Source organism: Callospermophilus lateralis, chromosome 7, assembly GCF_048772815.1.
Source record: "Callospermophilus lateralis isolate mCalLat2 chromosome 7, mCalLat2.hap1, whole genome shotgun sequence".
Taxonomy (NCBI): domain Eukaryota; kingdom Metazoa; phylum Chordata; class Mammalia; order Rodentia; family Sciuridae; genus Callospermophilus; species Callospermophilus lateralis.
Window position 1 is genome coordinate 72,577,607 of NC_135311.1, and position 22,452 is coordinate 72,600,058.

Below are 22,452 nucleotides of genomic sequence, written 5' to 3' on the forward strand. Positions count from 1 at the left end.
CTTTACTATATACAGTGTTATGATCCACTAAGATCTCAGTCATGAACTGCTACATTGCTTCCAACAATCACATTAGCATTGGGCTTCCCTATTTACTTCACAAGATTGTCACACAGTACCTGATCACCAAAGTTTTCTTGGTTACTTGCTAACTCCCATTAACTATCTCTTTAATATTACAGTCACATTTCAGAAATAGGATTTCCTATAAATGACTAATTTTCTCTTGTTAAACTTCAAGTCCTTAAAATAAAAAGGAAAACAATCAGACAAATGAAATGAACAGAAACACTCCAATCTCTTTCAAAAACCCAGTTCAGTATAAGAAAAATCTTGATCAGCCATTAGCTCTCATCTCTAGGCTCCAGAAAACACACCAATGTTAATTTTTTAATTATATTTTACCAAACTTCAAAAAAGATTATAGGGGTGAGAGTTAGAAACAAAACCCATAATCTTATTTAATGGAGTCACCTGGAAATATAAATAAAGCCTTTTATATTTTCTGAAATAAAGGAACCAAAAGTTGAGTTGGGCCTAGAGTCAAAAAGAACTGAATTCAGTCCCCCAAATCCTACCACCTTCCTAGTTGTGTGAGCTGTAGCAACGTGCTGGAGTGGGGGTCTTGGGGTCTAGACTATATGGCAGGAATAACCCTGACCTCAAAGAATTGTTGTTAGGTGTAATGTGACTGCAAGCACTCCATACACTGCCTGATCAGCAGCTGACAATAAATGCTATAACTAGGGATAGAGGTGGGGAGGTGTTTCTTTGTAAACTAGGTCCAAATGATTTAAAAACTATAAAACATTAAATTGTTCTTTAGACCATTTAGATTATTAGTTTAGGTATTTGACTCCTAAAATTAAAAGCTAAAAAATTTAAGTTTGATGTTTGACAATGATGAACACTATATTTACATTCCAATCCCTTTCTGCAAATGATCCTGCTTCATATTATACATAGATAACAGAAGCTAAGATTGAGCTCTCTTGATTTTTTTTCTTAGGTAAAACCTTACTAGCACCTATAGCCTCTGATTGCTCCCATCTTTAACATGGGAATACCACCCTCTCCCATTCTGAGACCCTGTTTCCAGTTTCTTGTATCATTCACTTCTTGGTCTCTTTAGATGTATGAATATGTCCAAATGTCTGTCACCTAAGAGAAACATTTCCTGATGTTTTCTGTTCCTTTTAAAGCCAAACTTCTATTTCAAGAGTAGTCTTACCCTTCAGTCCTAACTTCTTCATTTCTTAGTCACTCCTTAACCCTTTGGATTCCACTTAAACTCCTTCCTCTGAAGTCCCTAATAATCTCCCCATTGACAAATTTAAGGGCCAGTTTTCAATCCTCATTTCACTAACCTCTTTGAAATCAAATTTCAGGACCTGCCTCATTGTCTTCTGATTCTCTTCTCTTAGTTTCCTTGCCATGCTCTACTCTTTCTGCCTACTCCTTAAGTGTTAGTATTATTAAGTGTTAGTATTCCCCAGACATACACACTTATACCTCTGCTTTTCCTTCTTTGTTCACATGGTCCTTTTTTCATACTACATTTTCTAAGCGCAATCACATTTAGTCTCATGGTTTCAACTTCTACCTAATGTTGACAATTTCTTCTTTAGTGTTAGAACTATTTCTTTTTAATTAGTGCATTATAGTTATACATAAATGTGGGGTTCATTTTGATGTATTCATAAATGCACATAATGTAATTTGTTTTATTTCAATCACCAATTGTTATGATATAGATAAGGTATCCCCCAGAAGCTCACATGTGAGACAATGCAAGAAAGTTTAGAGGTAAAATGATTGGGTTATAAATAAGCAATTTAACCTAATCAGTGAATTAATCCTCTCCATGGGGATTAAATGAGTGTTAACTGCAGGCAGGGAGGAGGTAGGTCACTGGGACCATGCCTCTGGGGTATATATTTTGTCTGTGGTGATGGGAGTATCTATCTGCTTTGTGGTGCCATGTCCATAGCTGCTTTCCTTTGCCATACACTTCTTCTGTTTTACTTCTGTCCCTGAGGAGTGGCGCTGGCTGTCTATGGGCTGAGTCTTCTGAAACCATGAGCCCCAAAACAAACTTTTCCTCTTTAAAATTGTTCTTGTCAGGTCTTTTAGTCACAGCAGTAAAAAAAGCTGACTATAGCACCAGTCTATCCCTTTTCCCCCTCCTCCCTCTCCCAAACTCCTTCCTCTACCGATTGGCCTTTTTTTCTATAAATTTATTTATTTTATTTTATTTTTTAATTTTCTTTCTTTCTTTTTTTATTTATATGTGGTGCTGAGAATCAAAACCCAGTGCCTTACACATGCGAGGCAAGCACTCTATCACTGAGCTGCAGCCCCAGCCCCTGTATAAATTTATTTTTAATGGTGCAGTATAGACATATAAAAGTGGAATTCACTGTGATATACTCATACATGTACATGATGTAGTTTGGTCAATTTCATTCATAGTTCCTCCCCTTCGCTATCTTTCCCTCCTCCCTCTGAATCTCCTTCCCATACCCCACTGTTCCACTGTTTTCCCTTCTATTTTCATGAGATCCCCCCTACCACCACCATTTTAAATTCTTGTTTCTCTCTAGCTTATGTACATTCGAGAAAACATATGACCCTTGAGTGTTTCTGAGTCTGGATTATGTTACTCAGCATGATGTTCTCCAAATTCATCCATTTACCAGCAAATGGCATAATTTGATTCTTCTTTATTGCTGACTAAAACTCTGTTGTATATATTTACCATATTTTCTTTATTCAGTCTTCTACTGAGGAATATCTAGGCTGGTTCCATAACTTATCTATTGTGAGTTGCACTGCTATAAACATTGGTATGCATGTATCTCTACAGTATGCTGATTTTAGTTCTTTTGGATAAACACCAAGGAAATTAAGGGATACAAATGGGAAAAGAAGTCAAATTATTTATGTTTGCTGATGACATGATCCAATACTTAATAAACCTGAAATACTCTGCCAGAAGACTTCTATAGCTGATAAACAAATTCAACAAAGCATAAGGATACAAGATCAACATAAAAAAATCAATAGCTTTCCTATATTCCAACAATGAATCTTCTGAGAATCAAATCAAGAAAATAATTTCATAATAGAATAAAAAATAATAAGATACATTAGAATAATTCTAATGAGGTGAAAGACTTCTATAGTGTGAAAATTATAAAACACGGAAGAAAGAAACTGAAGAAGACCTTAGAAGATGGAAAGACCTATCCATCTTCTTTTAGATAGGCAGAATTAACATGGTCAAAAATGGCCATATTACCAAAGCAATATACAGATTCTTTGTGGAACTAGAAAAAAAATTCCTAAAATTCATATGGAAAATTGAAAGAACCAAAATAGCCAAAGCAATATTGACCAATAAGAGTGATGTTGAAGGCACCACAATACCTGATCTCAAATTTTACTACAGAGCTATACTATCAAAAATAGCATCATAGTATTGGCATCCAAACAGACATGAATTCTTGACATATGTCTAAGGTACAAATACAATGTCTAGTGGATACCTCTCCCAACTTATGCATGACTCAAAGCCAAGTCCAAATAGAATTCATCATCTCTTCCCTGAACTCCCTTATAATTTACTCCTATTTTCTCTCTTTTGGTGAAAAGAAACTACCTATGGTCCAGTCAGAAACCTAGGAAGAAGAGAGGTCAAAGCTGACTCTTGAGTTGTACACTGTGTGGATACTGGTATCTTTTACTGAGATAAAGAATGTGATTCATAATGAGAAGTTATTAAACCTTTAAGTATGCCAGCTACTAAGTTATTATATATATTTTCTGTGGTGTTTTACATATAAAATATTTTTCTAAACAACAGTAACATATTCCTTTTTTGGATTGATCCCAGAGGTGCTCTACCACATAGCTACATCCCCAGCCCTTTTTAATTTGAACACAGGATCTCCCTAAATTGCTCAGGCTGGACCTCACTTATGATCTCCTGCCTCAGTCTCCCAAATCACTGGGATCACAGATGTGTGCCACTGTGCCCAGCAGGAATAATTTTTAAACGCTATTGTGACACAAAATAGTAAAATTCACATTCCACAAGCAAAACATGGTCAGAGAATTGTGCATTGCTAAGGACTATGGAGACAATATTTTGTAAGCCCATGGATAAGATCAGGTAGCATTAAGTCTGGACTTCTTTTGACACTGTTATTATCTTTTGCACATCAATATCTATTTTTAAGTATAATATACTAAATTCACTATAATTCCTAGCTATTTTAATTTAATTTAGAGAAAGAAATAGAAAAGGCTAATTGGGGAAGGAATTGTGATCTCTGGAGCCAGTAAAACTAATTCTCTTTGGATTTTTACTTAAAGCACGTACACATTTACTCTTTCTATAAGTATAAAACCATTGGTGTTCTGGTTAAAAAAAGTTAATAAAAGTATTTAATAATTAGGACAGTACAAAGCTAAAATTATGTATAAGCTGCTTTGCTATCCAGATGGCATCTGGCAATGTTTGGAGACATTTTTGGTTCTTACAATTGAGGCATGGGAGCCTCAAGAAGAAGGCCAGAGGATTTGTGTGGGGATGGGGGGTGAGGTACTGGAGATTGAATGTAGGGGCATTTTAGCACCAAGCTATATCCCCAGTCTTTTAAAAACATTTTTGAGACAGAGTTCTGCTAAGTTGTTTAGGTCTTCATCAAGTTGCTGAGAATGGCCTCAAACTTATGATCCTCCTACCTCAGCCTCCCCAGTTGCTTAGATTATATACATATGCCTCTACACTTGAAGCCAGAGAAGTTTTCAAACATCCACTAATGGATAGGCAGTCCCTCATGACTAAGAATTATCTGGCTTAAAAGAGTAACAGTGTCCAGGTTGAGAAATTCTGTGGTATCCAATGATATAAAAGATATAGCCAAAGCAATACTGAGCAATCAGAGTGAGCTGCTGAAGGCACCATGATAGCTTTTGGCTAAGTATAGTCGTGCATGCCTGTAATCCCAGCAGCTTGGAAGGCTGAGCCAGGAGGACTGCAAGTTTGAAGTTAGGCTGAGTAACTTAGCAAGACCCTGTCTCAAAGAAAGAAAAAAAAAGGGGGGAGGGCTAGAGATGTAGCTTAGCAGTAGAGCACCCCAGATTTAATCCCTGTACACACACACACCCCACACACACACCAGTTAACTTTTAAGCAAAAAATAAAATTTTGGCAAATTCACATTTACTGCCATATGCCTAACAATTTCTCAATACTTAAAGACTTTTCTAGTTGGGTGCAGTGGTGCATGCCCATAATGCCAGCTACCTGGGAGGCTAAGGCAGGAGGGCTGCAAGTTCAAGGCCAGCTTGATTAACTTAGTGAGACTTTGTCTCAAAATAAAATTTAAAAGGAGGCTAGTAGAGCACTTGCCTAGCATGCACGAGGCCCTGGATTCAACCCCAGTGCTCCCACACCGTCTTTGATGATATCTGCTGTGATAAATACTTCCTATCACCCACACTTAATTGTGCTTGGTTAATAATTCAAAGTGTAACATATATCAATGAATACTGATGTAGCAGAGTATAAAAAGTTCACTGCTATGGTTTCAGATTCCATGACTAAACTTAAACTTTTTTTTTGTATTAAAATATTGAAGAATAGCTATAATTTTCTGAAAAGGCTATTAACATTCTCTCTTTTCCAATGACATCTATATGAAGTTTGATTTTCTTTATAAACTCCAACCAAAAGACTATAACAACAGACTGAATTCAGAAACAGATATGAAAATCAGGCTATTAAAGCCAGATGCTAAAAGATTTGTAAATGTAAAATGATACTAGTATTTTTAGTTTTTAATGGTGGGGGATGGTTATTTGAATTAAAATTATTTATGTTAACATAAAATGGGCTTTCCACTGTTGTTGGAAAATATCAATAGGTCTAGCTTATACAAACCAAAGCTCTTTGAGTTTCTTTATACTTTTATTTAAGAGTATAAAAGGAGTTGAGATTAAAAAGTTTGAGAACCGTAATTTAATCTATATGGTTCTTCAATAAAAGCCTTCAAATCTCTATTTATTTCTACTTTCTAGGTAATTAGGTAAAACTCTGATTTCTAAAATATAAAAAAACACAGAGCATTTAAAATTTCCCAAGTAAAACAAAAAAATATATATATTTTTTGGCAGTACTGGGGATTGAACTTAGGGATGCTCTATTCCTGAACTATATCTCATCCCTTTTTTTTTTTTTTTTTTAAATTTTAAGATAGTCTGGCTAAGTTGCTGTGGATAGCCTTGAACTTGTAATCCTTCTGCCTCAGCCTCCCGAGTAGCTGGAGTAGCTGGAATTAAGGCATGTAAGCGGTACTACTTCACCCAGAAAAACAAATCTTTTGTTCCTCATGAGACCAACTGAAACCTATCCTAAGTATAAATAGATGAAATGTGTTTCAAATTACTGTTTGACAGTATAACCAGAAAGCAATTCAAATTATTGGAATGCTACAGTTTATAACATAATAATTGCCATGAGTGATGAACTGAATATTGCCTAATAGTTCTTTGCATATCACTTGAGGTATGAATATACAATTTCATGGGAATGAAGAGATTCAAACTGTTTTGAAAATAAGGGACTTTGTATTTCCAACATAATCATGGCCCCAGTTTAATCTACATTATCTTCAAGTATGTCTTCATTTTGAGAAATGTTTTATATACATGCAGTCTCAACAACTTTGATGTTAAAATATCTTCTTGGATATTTCCATGAGTATTAAAAGTATTTCTGTCACATCTTTCACATAAAATGTTTTTAGGGAAAAAAAAAAGAGGGGTTATAACTATGGGCTATAAAATTAGAGTGGTTCAATTTAAATTCCAGCTTATAGTTGTATGACACTAGGCAAGGTATATAATGTTTCTGTGTCAAAATTACTGTAACATGAGGATAATAACAGCAATTACCTCATAGAATTGTGTGAGCTACTTGAAAACATGTATAAATAACTTAAAACAGTGCTTGGTATACAATAAATGGAAGTTATTATTGCTAATTTCATTAAGAATTATTATTGCTCAATCCCCTAAACTACATAGGATAGCAACCACACAACCATGCTATCCAAGGCTGATAGTGCCAAATGGTGCATTCAGGAACAGACATGACTTACTCCTTTTATCAATGGAGAAAGATGGGTACAAACATTTACTGAGTAACAGACTAAATGATAACAACTAAAATGAGCAAAACCAATAATTTCTAAAAAGCAGATTTAGAAATAAATAGCAAAATAGTTCTATAAAGTATTAGGCCACAAAAGAATTATGTTAATAGATTTCACAAAATTCTGTAGAATATAATTTTTTTTTTAGAAAATTAATGCTTAAATATAGGTGCACCCTGGGAAAAAAGATTTGGTTACTTATTTGTGTTTGAGTCAGTACATTTTGCCTAATGTTTTCACACTAAGCCAAGAAATACAATTTCTAGAAAACCTAATAAAAGAAAACAATCTGGTGATATTCTAGAGGATGCACTGAAATGGAAGACAATACAAATCTGAACCTGATACAAACTTTGTTCACCCATTATTCTCTTCTTGTCTGAATAGCTGCTTAAGCAAAATACTAATCCTGATGATTACAAGTAAATATAAATTGCCATCATTAAGACTAAGAGAACCAAACTATATATGAAAACTCATCTTATTAATCAATAATTATAATGGTCTTAATGGTCTCCTAGTTTTTTTTCCCCCCCAGGGCTGGACAAGGACCTCACATATTCACACATGCAAACTTCCAGCTGATTGGCTCCTCTGCGGTGAGGCTCATTGGGCTGTTTCCCTGCCCATTCAGACCATGGAGCTGCTCACTGGGGGACTCCGCCCACGCGACCCAGCCAATCAACCTGAAGAGCGGGAAGACGCCGGTTGAGGTGCTGGCCGGAAGGCCAGAGGTGGCAGTTGGTCTCTCGGGGAATTCCTGGAGAGCTCTCAGGGTGCAGCGTGCATTCTAAAAATAAAGTTCGTTCCTGCTTGACAAGTGGCTCGTGAATTGTGCCCAGCCAGACTGTGGCATTTAAATAACAGATCTGGGGCTGGGGATGTGGCTCAAGCGGTAACGCGCTTGCCTGGCATGCATGCGGCCCAGGTTCAATCCTCAGCACCACATACAAACAATGATGTTGTATCCGCCCAAAACTAAAAAAATAAATATTAAAAAATTCTCTCTCTGTCTCTCACCTCTATCTAAAAAAAATAAATAACAGATCTGTTTGTTTATTTTCACCTTTGCTTTTCATTATATTTAATAATTCTGTTCAGGATAATGTAAATTGTTCAGAAAATTGCTTTCTTTTAGTGCCTGCTGGAATGTTATATAATTTTTTCTTTAGCCATCATTGCCAGAATTCCTATCTTCATCCCAGTGCCGGTGAAGACAAAGATAAAACCAAACTACAGCTTCTGCAATAGCTATCACAACAAACTGTATAAACTGATGCATCAATGAATAATATAACTCAACAAGTGATGCTCAATCAAAAAGTCCATTTTCTTTGGGAGGAAATGGACATATTAATGAATTCCTCTGCTTTGAACTGCTTGCAGAACTTGCCTGGACTATGTATCACTTGTATGCACTGTGAACTATCTGTTGGTGCAGTGACTTGTGGTAGTGCCGGGGTATTTTTGCTGATGATGTCATGGGTGGTACAATTATTCCAAAAGAAACTGTCAATTGGTTTGGTGTCATGGCATTCTGTATCCTCCCCGATTGGCAGGGTCATGTGGGCGGAGCCAAAGAGTCCCCCAATGAACAGCTCTGTGGTCTGAAAGGGCGGGGAAACAGCCCAATGAGTGTCACCACAGAGGAGCCAATCAGCTGGAAGTTTGCTGGGGTTGCTTCAGCTGCGGCTCTCAACAGTATTCTAACATTGAGCTACATCCCAGCCTTGGAAAATTATTAAAAGGACTATAATAAAGTGGATATTCAGTACTAGGCCAAGAAAAATATTTTTTAAAATCATGAGAAATTATGCATATTTCAAGATATTAGCAACATACATACTTTTACTTCTGCTGCTATATACTTTGGAGTTCCTTTCAAAATTTCCACAATAGCAAGCAGTACATTTATTATCAGGAACAACAAAAAATTTAAAACCAGCATCAGCCATTGCATTTAATAAACAATTATCTGTATGATAATGTCTTAAAAACTAAAGTATTACCTTTTTGTCTCCTTGTTTTCGTCTCCTTAATCCTGGTCTATAATCATCTCCAAATCTCAGAAAGTAATAGTAAGAAACTAGCCTCTCAATAGGATCCCTTATGACATTAATATAAATTGGCTTCTTCTTCACACCAAATCTGAAATAGAACAAAAGTACAAGTGCTGAAATCAGCATTTTATTCTCTTTAATAAAGTCCAGAAATTATGTTGTATTCTTAAGTACTGACCTATATGAAAAAAAGAAAAGAAATGAATTTAAGTAAAACAGAATACATAAAGATTGGGAAATATTTCATCATTATTTATGTCATAATAAAGTAAATGAGAAATAAGAATTTAAAAAATCATGGGGCAACAACTAGGCCTTCCTCCCCAAGAGAGTTGGCGTGTAGAATCCTAGGTAAAACACTCAGGTGTGTCTTGCCAAGCCACCCACCACTGAGGAAGTAGTCAAGTATCCTGCTCTGAGTAGCTCAGCAGGCAAAGGAATCTGAAGAGCATCTGGGCAGCCTGTTCAAGAACCTTGGCACACTGACTCTAGAAGCAGACCCCAGAGACCTTGTGAGGTGACCTGATTAGTACCTCTTCTGGCCCACTGGTGTGGCCTGGCTTCCAAGTAGCCCTCAGACACTGACAGGCACCCTACCTCACTACTGGATCCACTGTGTCATAACCACCTGGGTATACTATAGCACCCCCACCCTCCCAGAGCCCTTGGGAACTGATGAGTAGCATGCCTCTGCTGCCACACCAGTTGTGCCTCACCTGCCCAGGCCTGGCAGGGTGGCTCCCCTCATGCAACACTTGAAAACTGACAGGTGTCCTGTATCTGCAGCTAAGTGCACTACACCCAGAACTGGCAGCAAACCTGCCACATCTATGAAAGCTGCATCCCAGCTAATAGTACAGTTCTATACCTCTGTAGCCTAGGCCACTGAGGTACACACAGACATCACCAATGTTGATTATAACTGAATCAGAAACATAGACACTACACTAAAGCAGCCAGAGCCAATACAGCCTATCAAACCAACACTCTAGGACACATTACCAGGAGAAAGTTAGTTACAATGAAAGCCACCCTATAAAAGTGGTAGAGGCAAATGATTGCCAATGGATAAGTTATCAACTTGGGGATACAAGAAGCCTAAATCAAACTCTTTAGCAACAAACCCAAAGAAAAGGAAACTGAAGAATTGCCTGACCAGGAATTAAAAAAAAAAAAATTAAAGAAAGCCTGGAACGGGACTGACGTGACTCCATTAAGTGAGTAACTTTTTGCTTTTGGGGAGTCCCAGAAAAGAATACAGAAGGGGAAAGGCAAAGAAAATCTATTCAATGAACTCCTAAAAACTTTCAAAATCTTGGGGAAGATACTAACATCCAGGTCCATAAAGATCAAAAGACCCTGAAAAGTTCAATCAATAAAAATGTTCTCTAAGGCATATTATAGTTAAACTGCTAGAAGCATAAGACAAAGAGAAAACTCTAAAAACAACAAAAGTGTCAAGTCACATAGAAGGGAATCCCCATGAAATAGCAGACTTCTCAACAGAAATCTGAAGGGCCAAGAGAAAATGGACGAAATTTCAAATGGATGAAGTATTCAAATTCCTGTAAGGAAAACAAACAAAACCAAACCTGCCAACCAAGAATACTCTGACCAGAAGAGCTATCATTCAGAAATTTAGAAGAAATAAAATGTTTCTAAAACAAGCAAAAACAGGAAATTCATCATCACTAGACCTGAAATATTTAAGAGAGTCCTACCTTAGAAGCAAAAGGATGATAACTACTATCATAAAAACATGAGAAAATACAAAAATTAAGAACAGATAAATAAAAGAAAATCAAAACTCATCACCACAGAAAATCACCAAACATGAAGGATGAACAAAAGAGGAAGAGGGAGAAAGGAATAAAGAACATTTACAATCAGGAAAAAAAAAAAAAAAAGCAAATGATAGGAGTATGTTTGTACTAATCAGTAATAACCTTGAATGGCAATGGGTTGAATTCTCCAGTTTAAAAAAATAGAGCCTAACTGGATGAATAATAAAACTAGATGTAGTGATATGTTCACTTCACCAGTGAAGACACTCATAGGCTGAAACCGAAAGGATGGAAAAAAAAAATACACACTGCAAATGGAAACCAAAAATACACAGAATAACTGTACATTTTAAGTAAAAAACTATAAAAAGGGGCAAAACAGGTCATGATATAATGGTAAAGGGATACATTCAACAAGAGGAAATTAACAAATGTAAATATATATGTACTTAACACTGGAACACCCAATTATATAAAACAAACATTATTAAATCTAAAAGGAGAGAGAGAGACTCTAATACAGCAATAACTAGAGATTTCAACAACATACTTTGATCTTTGATCAATGGTTAGATCATTCAGACGAAAATATCAAAACAAACAAACAAACAAAAACCCCACTGGAGTTAAACTGTATTACATACCAAATAGACCTACCAGACATTTACAGAATATTTAACACAATGTAGAATTTTTATTCTTCTCATTAGTACAACATGGAGCATTCTCCACGTAGACCATAATTAGGACATAACTGCAACAAAATTTTTAGGAAATTGAAATTAGAGAATGTTCCTTCTCGAATCATAATGGAATAAAACTAGAAATTTAGAATTGTACAAATACATACAAATTTAACAACTCTTCCATTCCAAAAATTTGTGCAATTCTAAAATTTCTCACATTGATTTCTCATTTTATTTTAGTTCACCTTCTTCCCTCTCATATTGGAGATCAAACTGAAGAGGGCTTTACCACTGAGGAACACTTCCAGACCTTAGTATTTTTTGAGATGGGGTCTCTGGGTCTTGCTAAGTTGCTGAGGCTGGCTTTCAACTTGTCATCCTTCTGTTTTAGACTCCAAATCACTGGAATTATAAGCTTGTGTGGCCATGCCCAGCTTAAGCAATGTTTTCTTGAATAATCAATGGGCCAATAAAGAAATCAAGATGGAGAATGAAAACAACATAGTCCAAAAGTCATGGAATATAGCAAAAACACTACTAAGGGAAATATACAGCAACAATTGCCTATGACAACAAACAAGTAAAAAAAGATTACAAATAGCCTAATGATAAAACTCAATAACTAGAAAAGCAAGGAAAAAAAAAAAAAAAAAAAAACAAAGTAGCAGAGAGAAATAACAAAGATCTAAGCAGAAATAGACAAAATAGAAACCAAAATAAAACGAAACCCTAAAAACTAAAGATCAACGAAACAAATTAGTGTTGTTTTTTTGTTTTGTTTATTTTTTTTTTTTAAAGTTAACTGACAAAACCTAATCAAAGGGGGAGAGGAAGGAAAAAGAGAGAGAAGACCCAAGTAAATAAAATCAGAAATGAAAAAGGATATCTGCTATCACAGAAATACAAAGATTCATTAGAAACAACTATATATGCCAACAAACTGGAAACCCTAGAAGAAATGGATGAGTCAATGAAGAAACCTAGAGAGAAAATGAAAACAAAACATATCAAGCTATGAGATACAGCAAAATTAGTACTGAGGGAAGTTCACAGGGAAAAAAACATAAAGGAAATGAATAAAGTCCTAGACACAAAAACCTACAAAATTGAAACGTGAGGATACAGAAAACTTGAACAGACCAATGACAAATAATGAGATTGAACCAATAACAAAGAAAAGAAAAGCCAAATACTATATGAATTTATTGCTGAATTAATTTGACCAAACCTTTAAAAAACAATTAATCCCAAATCTTCTTTTACATAGAATGGAAAGGGAAGAAACTCGACCAAACTCATTCTACAAAGCTGACATTAGCCTGCTACTAAAATCTGACAGGAACACAACACACAACAAGCAATTATAGACCAATGTTCCTGATGAGGATAGGTGCAAAAATCCTTAACAAAACCCTTGCAAATCAAACTCAACAACACATTAAAAAGACCAAACACTTCTGGGAGCAGCAGTACAAGTCTATAATCTCAGCAACCTGGGAGGCTGAGGCAAGAGTTGTTTCAAGGTTAGCTTGAACAACTTAGTGAAGTACTGTGTCAAAGTAAAAAATAAAAAGGGTTGAGACTGAAGCTCAGAGGTAAAGGGGCCCTAGTTTCAAACCTCAGTACAAAACAAACAAACTATACATCATGAACATAGTTTCATTCTAGGAATACAAGGAAGATTCCATATATGTAAATAAATAAAAATAATAGAGAGAATAAATAGTCATGGATTAAAAATCATGTGATCATCTCAATAGATGCAGAACAGGCATTGCTAACATTAAACATTCTTTCATGATAAAAACTCCCAACAAGTTATATGAGAAGGAAAATACCTCAACAAAAATGAAACTGTTTAGCCAATATTATAATACATAGAAAAAGTTGAAACTGATTCCTCTAAAATTAGAAACAAACAAGGATGTCCACCTTCACCACTGTTATTCAATATAGTGCTGCAAGTCTTAGCCAGAGTAATAAGACAAGAGAAAGAAATAGAGGGCATTAAAATAGGAAAGGAGGTAAAAATATCACTGTTTTCAGATGATATGATGTATAACATAGAAAAATCTAAAAAGACTCCACCAAGAAATGTTAGAAATGGTAAATTCAGTAAGGTTGCAGGATATAAAATCAACACACAAAAATCAGTAACTTTGTTATATACCAATAATGAAATTGCTGAGAAAATGTCAAGAAAGAAATCTTAGTCATAAAATCTATAAAAACAAATCCTAATAATAAAATTTATCAAAGAAACAAATGAGCTCTGTAATGAAAATTATAAAACACTGATGAAAGAAATTCAAGAGGAGATATAAAAATAGAAAGCTATCACAAGTTTATGCATTGGAAGAATTAATATTACTAAAATGTCCATACTACCTAAAGGGATCTACAGACTCAATGCAATTCCTATCAAAATATCAATGACATTCTTCACAGAAGGAAAAACCCTCCTAAGATTTGTATGAGACCTACAGAAGACCTCAAATAGCCAAGGCAATACTGAATAAAAAGAACAAATCAGAATGCTATAGTAACACAAACAGAATGGTACTAGAATAAAAACTGATACTCAGACCAATAGAACAGAAAGGAAAACTCAGAAATAAATCCATAAATTTATAGCCAACTCATTTTGGACAGTCAGCAAGAATTAGAGAAAAGAAAGTCTCTTCAATAAATGATGTGGAGAAAACTGGTCATCTATATAAGTAAGAAAAAAAACTAGATTCCTCTTTCTCACCATCTACAAAAATCAACTTGAAATAGACAGAATACTGAAAAGTTAAGACCTGAAATTATGAAACTACTAGAAGAAAACAGAAGAAATGGAGCACTGGTCTGGGCAAGGATGTTTTAGATAGGATACAAACAACAACAACAAAAAAAGCAAAACTAACAAGTTACATTAAATTAAAAAGCTTCTGCACAATAAAGAAAATCATTAATAGACTGATAGACAACCTACAGAGAAGAAAAAATATTTTCAAACTAAATCTAGAATACATAAGAACTCAAGTCAACAGTAAGGGAAAAAACATCCTATTAGAAAATGGGCAAATGACTTGAATAGATATATATAGATATATATCTAAAGAGGATATATAAATGGCCAACACACCTGAGAAAAAATACTCACCACCACTAATAAATGCAAATCAAAACCGTAATGAGATATCATCTCACCCCATTAGAATGGCTTTATAAAACAACAAAAAAGGAAGTTATACTCCATCTCTGTATGATATGTCAAAATACATTCTACTATTATGTACAACTAAAAAAGAATAAATTTTTAAAATGCTTAAAAAAAGACAAAAAAACAAAACAAATACTGATGAGGATGTGGAGAAAAGGGAACTTGTATGATGTTGATGGGATTAAAAGTGAATACAGTCATTATGGAAAACAGCATAGAGCATAGAGCTCCCTTGAAAAATTAGAAACACAACTATCATATGATCCAGCAATCCAACTACTGGGTGTATATATATATATATATCCAAAGTAAATGAAATAAGTATGTTGAAGAAATATCTGTACTGATGTGTTTATTGCAACATTATTCACAACAGTCAAGATATGGAATCAACCTACGTATCCATATTAATGGATAAAGAAAATACAGCAAATGCACACGTGTGTGTGTGTGTGTGTGTGTGTGTGTACACATGCACAAATAGGAATATTATTCAGTCATGCCAAAAGAAAAATTCTGTTATTTGTAGCAACATGAATGGAACTAGAGGACAATCAGGCACCGAAAGAAAAATACTGCTTGCTCTCACTTATATGTGAATCTTCAAAACAGAACAGTGATTACTAGAATGTAGGAAGGATGTTGAGGGAGTAGGAGATGAAGAGAGGTTGGTTAACAGGTACAGGAGTTGGAGAGCATGAACAACTTCTAACAGAATAGGATAACATTGGTTGACAACAATTAATCGAATATTTCAAAAGATCTAGTCAAGAGGATTTAGTGTTCTCATTCCCAACAAATGATAAATATCTGAGGTGACCTGCCAATTATTCTGATCTAATCATTAGACACTGCTTACATGTATTAAATATCAGAATATACCCCATAACTATATATAATTACTATGTCAATTAAAAATAAATATATATTTAAAATTATGGCTGAATGTGGGAAGCCACCCGTGAATTACTTGAGAGTCTTCTCTTGGTATGCTAGCCTAGGAGATTTTAGGTTTAACTTTGGGAACTATCTGTAGCTCTCTACAAAAAGAGATTGTCCAATGCACATGACCTTTATCTCTGCTCTACTAGGAAGATCCCTCATAGTAGCTCCAGAGATGGGAACTAGACAGCCCACCTTTAACCTTTCTTGGTGAAGAACATTCTATGGAAGGCCTTTGATGTCCCCCAATATAAATAAAGCAGGCATGGGCTCCATCTTGCCATTAGTATAGAAACTCGATCTGTATGATTGGCTTGCCCGCCCCTGCTTTTGAAATATTTTCTGTGTTCTGTGGTTTTATTCTCATTCTATTTTTCCTAGCTTTTATTACTCAGCCAGCCCATTCCACTGAGGGGAACCCATTCCCAATGCCTGCATGGGACATGGGCGAGAGCTAAAGTAAAGGAATAATGAATGAAAAATAACTTTAAACTTTACTGGCAAGAGTTATACGGGAAGTGTTAATTCCATAGCCTTCTGGAGTTCCTAGTTCAAGTAAACAAGTCCCTTTCAAATTAGCACATACCTACACAGCAATGAGTTGTCATTGCTGGCTCACTAAACAAAGTAAACATTATACGTAACTACAGTATTAGTCCACCCAATGGTGACCATTTGAAGCTACTTTCCACTTTTGCTTATTTTAAAGACATAATAAAAGTGGAAGACATTAAATTTTCAGCATTAGTTCCTTAGAGAATGAGAGAGTTAATGGACCACAGATGATTTTTACTATAGCAACACCTGCAGACCCTTGAATTGTCTAACAGGCTCCTTGTCCTAATATCCTGCTTTGTCCCAGTCTTGAAATGTCTTGACTCTTTCCTTTCCTTTATTCTTCATTTAATAGTTACCAAGTCCTTTTGATTTGTCCTTTCTCACAGGTTTGACCTATCTTCATCATTCTTTCTTCACCACTTTCCTTTTCATTGGCCTTTTGCTTAGATGACTGAAATAATCTAGTTGGTTTTCTTGTATGCAGTCTCTTTCCCTTTCAATCTACTTTCCATACCAATTCCCAACTAATGGTCTTAAAACACCATTTGCTAGATCACTCTTCTTAGGAATCTGAAACAATTCTGTTGATTAGATAACATCAAACCTAAACTCCTGGGGACTGGGGGTGGAGCCCAGTGGTAGAACAACTTGCCTCACATGTGCGAGGCAGTGGGATTGATCCATCACCAACAATAACAAAAAACCTGACTAAACTCCTTTGGTTGGTTAACTTACATTTGTTTTGACATGTCTTAGTTACCACCTTTTTGTTTCTTTTCTTCAACTTGGGTCTGCCTCCTCTACCTCCTCCCCTGCATCATTTATTCCTCCTTATGTGCCTTTGTTCATCCTGTCTTCCTTAACTAGAATGCCATTCTCATTCTTCCATTTTTTCTTCCTTTATATTAATTCACTCAAAAACCTTGTGTGTATCTAATATATGCCAAACTGTATTCTAGATACTAGGAAAATAGAAGTGTGGGTATTGTGTGCAGGAGGTAGGGGAGACAAAACTCTTTGCCTTTTTGGAGCTAACATTCTACCTGGCGGAGAAAATAAACATATACATATGTGAATATATCTCAAATAGTAAAACACACTAAGGAGAAAAATGATGAAAGGGAATATGAGGGCAGGTAAGGGAGAATGCCATTCAAAATGGTGTGTTTTTAGGAAGGCATCATAGATTTATGTAATGAGGAGGGAGCCATGCAGATATCTGGGAGAAATTATCTAGGGAAGAAGGAAGAATGAAGGCTCTGAAGTTTCTCAGTGTCAGGCAGTTTGAGGAATAGTAAGATCAATCGGTTGCAAAATCAGAGAGGAACTAGTAACACAGGATGAGAGTAAAGAGGCAGGAATGGAGGTAAAGTGAATGCAGATTGTGTGGACATTGTAGATCATTGTAAGCACAATTTTTATGGAGCCAGGGGAGGGCACTGGAAGATTTCAGCAGACAAATGTCTTGATATGACTTATTTTAAAAGGTTGAAGTTAAGTAGAGGAGTTACAAGAAAATCTTGTGACCTCTTTTCCTGATGACTGTAGCACTTAATGCTATCTGCTTTCATTGGATACCTCTGGTTCCTGGAGCTAGTGCCATCAGGAAATTTAACTCAGCTTGTCCTACTAGTGTTTCTCCTGCTCCTCTTTTCTCCCCAAATGGCATTAGAAATCACTTGAGGGTAGAGACTATCAATAATAAATAATAATTCTGCATTTGACTATCAAAAGAGATGAAGAAAAAAAGTCCATAATCTTATCAGCTGGTTGGTTAAAGAACCTCATTCTTGCCATGTCAACATACATGGTATTTAAAAATGAGAATAATGCAGTAAGAGTTTATTTCTCAAATATTTAAAGAGGCAAACAGTACTGTTGCAGATAGGCAGCACTGTTACATAAGGTTATTAGACTAGTAGTTCCATGAGGGCAGAGTCTGTTTTCCTCTTGTTCATGGCTTTATCTAGTGCTCAGCACCACACTCAACACACAGGGGTTGAAGATTAATATAGATAGATCAAATAGATTGTTAGAGAATGTATCATTTATAAAAATCTTTCTGTGGGAGAGTGTACCCAGTAGTCATGAGAGTAGGGAGGCATTGGAAATACATTCTTGTTACCTCAGCTGACAGAGCTGAGAGTCTTGTAGTAGGAAGATACAAGAAGGGAAGAATACAGAATAACTGGATAATGATTTCATTCTTAAAACTGTGGAATTCCTTGGGAATTCCTTCTATACTCTCTACTAGTCATTACCCCACTCTGAGCCATTCCTTGGGAACTACCTCTTCTTAGAACACAAATGTTCCTTTTTTCCCTTTCTTCTTATCCCTGACATGTAGAGTAGATAGCAGTTCTTACTAGGCACCAGTGAAAAGGGGATATGGCACATCACAAAACTTTTCTTATTGTCTAGCAGATGGTGTTTGTGGGAACATTTTTAATGTATGAATTATGATTTTAATGAGATCATCAGTGAACTCATTCTGAAAATGATTAAGAATTATTTGTTATGAAATAGTTATATAGGCATGAAGGGATGTGGGCAAGGAATTATATAACACAAGGTGGGTATAATAAAAATGGCATCTGGAAAAAAAAAATCTGGGCTCACAGCTCAGTTGGTTGGGAAACAAAGCTAACATGGTTTGTTGTTTTAAATCTTTTCCCAAGCAGGTAGTTTACATATGGGAAAAAGTAAGTTCTCCAGTCACAATTTTCATCTTTAATCCCAACAATTAATTTGAACTGTGGAGGACTCGGGTGGAAGAATAAAAAAATATATATAATATACACATCTTTATCCAAGGAAAATAAACTATTTCACAATATTGGCCTGTTAGAATGTTCTGCTTAGGAAAAGAAGAGTACATTTGGCAGATTCTGCATTTGGCTATCAAAAAAAAAAAAAGAAAAAGAAAAAGCCCATAATCTTATCAGCAGGTTAGTTAAAAGATGGTTTAAGAACCTCATTCTTGCTATGTCAACATATGTGGTATTTAAAAGTGAGAAACTAAAACTAGGTTCATTTTTTCACAACTATGTTCTGTAGATAGCATAGCCAGAAGAGTGAACAGCAACAGAAAGAATGAGTGCATACTCAGAACATTTGCAATGAACTTTATCTACTGGCCAAGTCTGAAAGGGAGATGATGAAGCTGTAAGAGGGTTAAACAGCCTTTGGGAAGGACTATGATTTCAGATTTCTGCTTCACACCAGATTTAACATCTCTATTTATGCATCAATCTCACCAGGGACATTTATACCTTGTATTGTTCATATTTATTCTGGACTCTCTAAGCCCTAAAGGGTCACAGAAGCTTTTCAATTCTAATGGGAAGTTCCCATTGTCTTGTTTCAAAAAAAGTGAATGATATATTGGTATTTGTTATTTATTTATCTATTTTAAAAAGGGCATTTAGTACATATTTATTAGAATGGCTCAAATTTAATAGATGCTACTGATAAATAAATAGCATGAATTTAAAAGGGAAAGGAAATCTAAAATTTTCACTGTTTATACTGAAATATTATGAACTAGTAAGTCTAGAAAAAATGTGAGGTTTTCAATGACTCATTAGGATTAAGAATTGTAACTTAACTATATTTTCTACAGTGTAGGACATTTTGAAAATGTCCAACCTATATAGTTTTAAACTAGAAAATATCTAAATTTATGGCATTAATTTATTATATCTACGTTATTTTTAAATTATCCACTACTAAAAACAAAATAAAGGGAGCACTTAAGGGAAAAATGGGAAGGAAGAACTAGGAAATATGCTGAAAAAGAATAAGATTAAAATAAAAAGGAAGCAAGACAGGATAGGAATGCAAAATGTGAAAAAATATATATTTGTTATTATCCTAAAGTTCTGGGTGGAAAGAAACCTGGTTTACGGCTTGAGCAGACATAAGCTTGCAAACAGTATATGTGTTCTTAGTAAATAATTAGTCTAATCTAGAAATGACTTTTCATTTTTTATGTGCCTATCTTATTTCCTGGGGTTCATGCTCTTTTTAACATCTCCACTAAAGCAACTGAAAAATACATGATTAAGTATTTCTTTCATCAAATTCATCATTTTCATCCGAAAGCAAATATTTTAATGGACTCCACAAAGTACTATGTCAGTCAAAAAAATGTCCTGAAGAATAAAGTATTTTAAAAATTTAGAAGTGATGCTTCTTTCCTTTTCCTTATACATTCATGGAGTTTATGGCTATTGAGCTAAAAGATAATCAAAAAAACATAGTTACATCTACAATAGTTCTTTACCATTAAAATACATTAAATACATTTCTCCCAGTTGATTTTGTTTAGATGTTTCAAATTTTGCAAAAGTCTATTAAAATTTTTCACAGTATTTTATAACATCAGAACCATTATTAAAATATTCAAACTCTTAAACACGCATGTCAGTATTTAATAAATAAGATTATTCCTTTCAAAAAGCTTTATACTTTTCAAATACAAGAACCTCAGCATATACCAGAGTTTTGTTCTGAGTACAAGACTTTGCCCAAAGCAAAAGCACTCAATACATAATTTTAATAATGAAAACCTGAAGTATTAGAAACCAAGCTGTGTGTGGAAAAAATAAATCATTTAGGTGAAAGGGTAACAAACATTCAATTCAAGGATAATGCAGCCCTGAGGGAAAATATGCATATGAATGAAGTTTATGAAATTGGTTCAATGCCTCTGCAAAGAAAAAATAATTAGTTTATTTTAAAGCTGCCTATAAAATGTTTTCAATATTGCAGTATGAATTATTTATAGAAAAATGTACATCTAACTTTAAAGTCACCATTTTATTGAAAGAGCTTGAGTACTATGGAAGAAATTAGAAACAGGAATATATCATTTATGCATGTACTATTTGGGTAAGTCCTTTTTTAAAATCATATAATTTTCAAGAAAGTTAAGACTTATTATTTATCTGAACCAGTAATATTTCATTCTGTTCAAATTTTAGGAGAGTGAGATATCATTTTCCTTTTAAATTTTATACAGAATGTCTTTTAAAGCTGACAAATACATGAAAGTGTATTACTTTATTTTTTTAAATAATATTCAAGTTTATTAAGTAGAGGCTTAAAATTATTATAAAATATTTAACTTTTACAAGCTTCAAGGTTTAGGTTGCTGCCAAATTTTGCCTATAACTGAACTTTCAAATCTGCTAACACCCACTGAATTGATTCCATTCTGGATTCTAAGGTGACAATTTCTTCTTGCAAATTTTTCTTTGCTTCCTCTAACACTTTCTGTATTTCTTCTAGAGAATGACTAATGATAACATCTCCAATTTGATAAGGTATCATTAAGCAGTTATTCATCTGCAAGCATGATGTCATCATGAGTATTTTTCAAATTTTGGAGCTGTTTCTTGTTTACTTCTATTTCTTCCTTTAGCTCTGTCATTATACTTGTATTCCATGAAAATCTATCTTTTGTTGATCTTCCAAAGTGATACTGACATCTCCTGCAGCTGCCTTCTTCATGCTGGCCACCATCATGGGTAAAGGTGTATTCCTTTAAATTGTGATTACTAAATTAAAAAACTGAACAGGTCTAGGACTAAATAATAAAAAGATTTTTGGGGGGATGGGTGTTTCTGAAGTTAATGCAGAAGTAGTATTAGGGGAAACATTTGAATTTGAGGCCTTACTAGAATGGCACGATGTACACTATATAAAAAGTTGAAATGGATTCATGAGACTCATATGTTTAACCCATAACTTTTAACCCATTTTCTAATTAGTATTTATTGTAGCACAGACTCTAGAGGAGGTCACATAGTGCTTTAATACTGAAAGTAGGCCTGTAAGTTTTTGAACTGTTCTTGAAAGAATCATGATAGAAATAACCCTGACCTCATTCCTCCCAAAAATACAGGATATGAGACTTTGCCTCCAATCACATGTAAATTCAAAAATAAAAGAAAATCATTATTTTTTAAAAATGTATTTCTAATTCTC

At 34.7% G+C, this 22,452-nt stretch overlaps 1 protein-coding gene and 1 pseudogene across 2 annotated transcripts in view; both read right to left on the bottom strand.

Moving 5' to 3' along the window:
- The window catches only part of Hs2st1 (heparan sulfate 2-O-sulfotransferase 1), a 167,250-nt gene that overhangs the window by 14,532 nt on the left and 130,266 nt on the right, over positions 1–22,452 (bottom strand). For both annotated transcript variants that reach the window (XM_076863616.1, XM_076863615.1), the window contains exon 4: positions 9,233–9,371. In XM_076863616.1, coding sequence (XP_076719731.1) covers positions 9,233–9,371 — 139 coding nt within the window. The remainder of the gene's footprint in view (positions 1–9,232; positions 9,372–22,452) is intronic.
- LOC143405064 (prefoldin subunit 4 pseudogene) lies at positions 21,586–21,987 on the bottom strand (annotated as a pseudogene).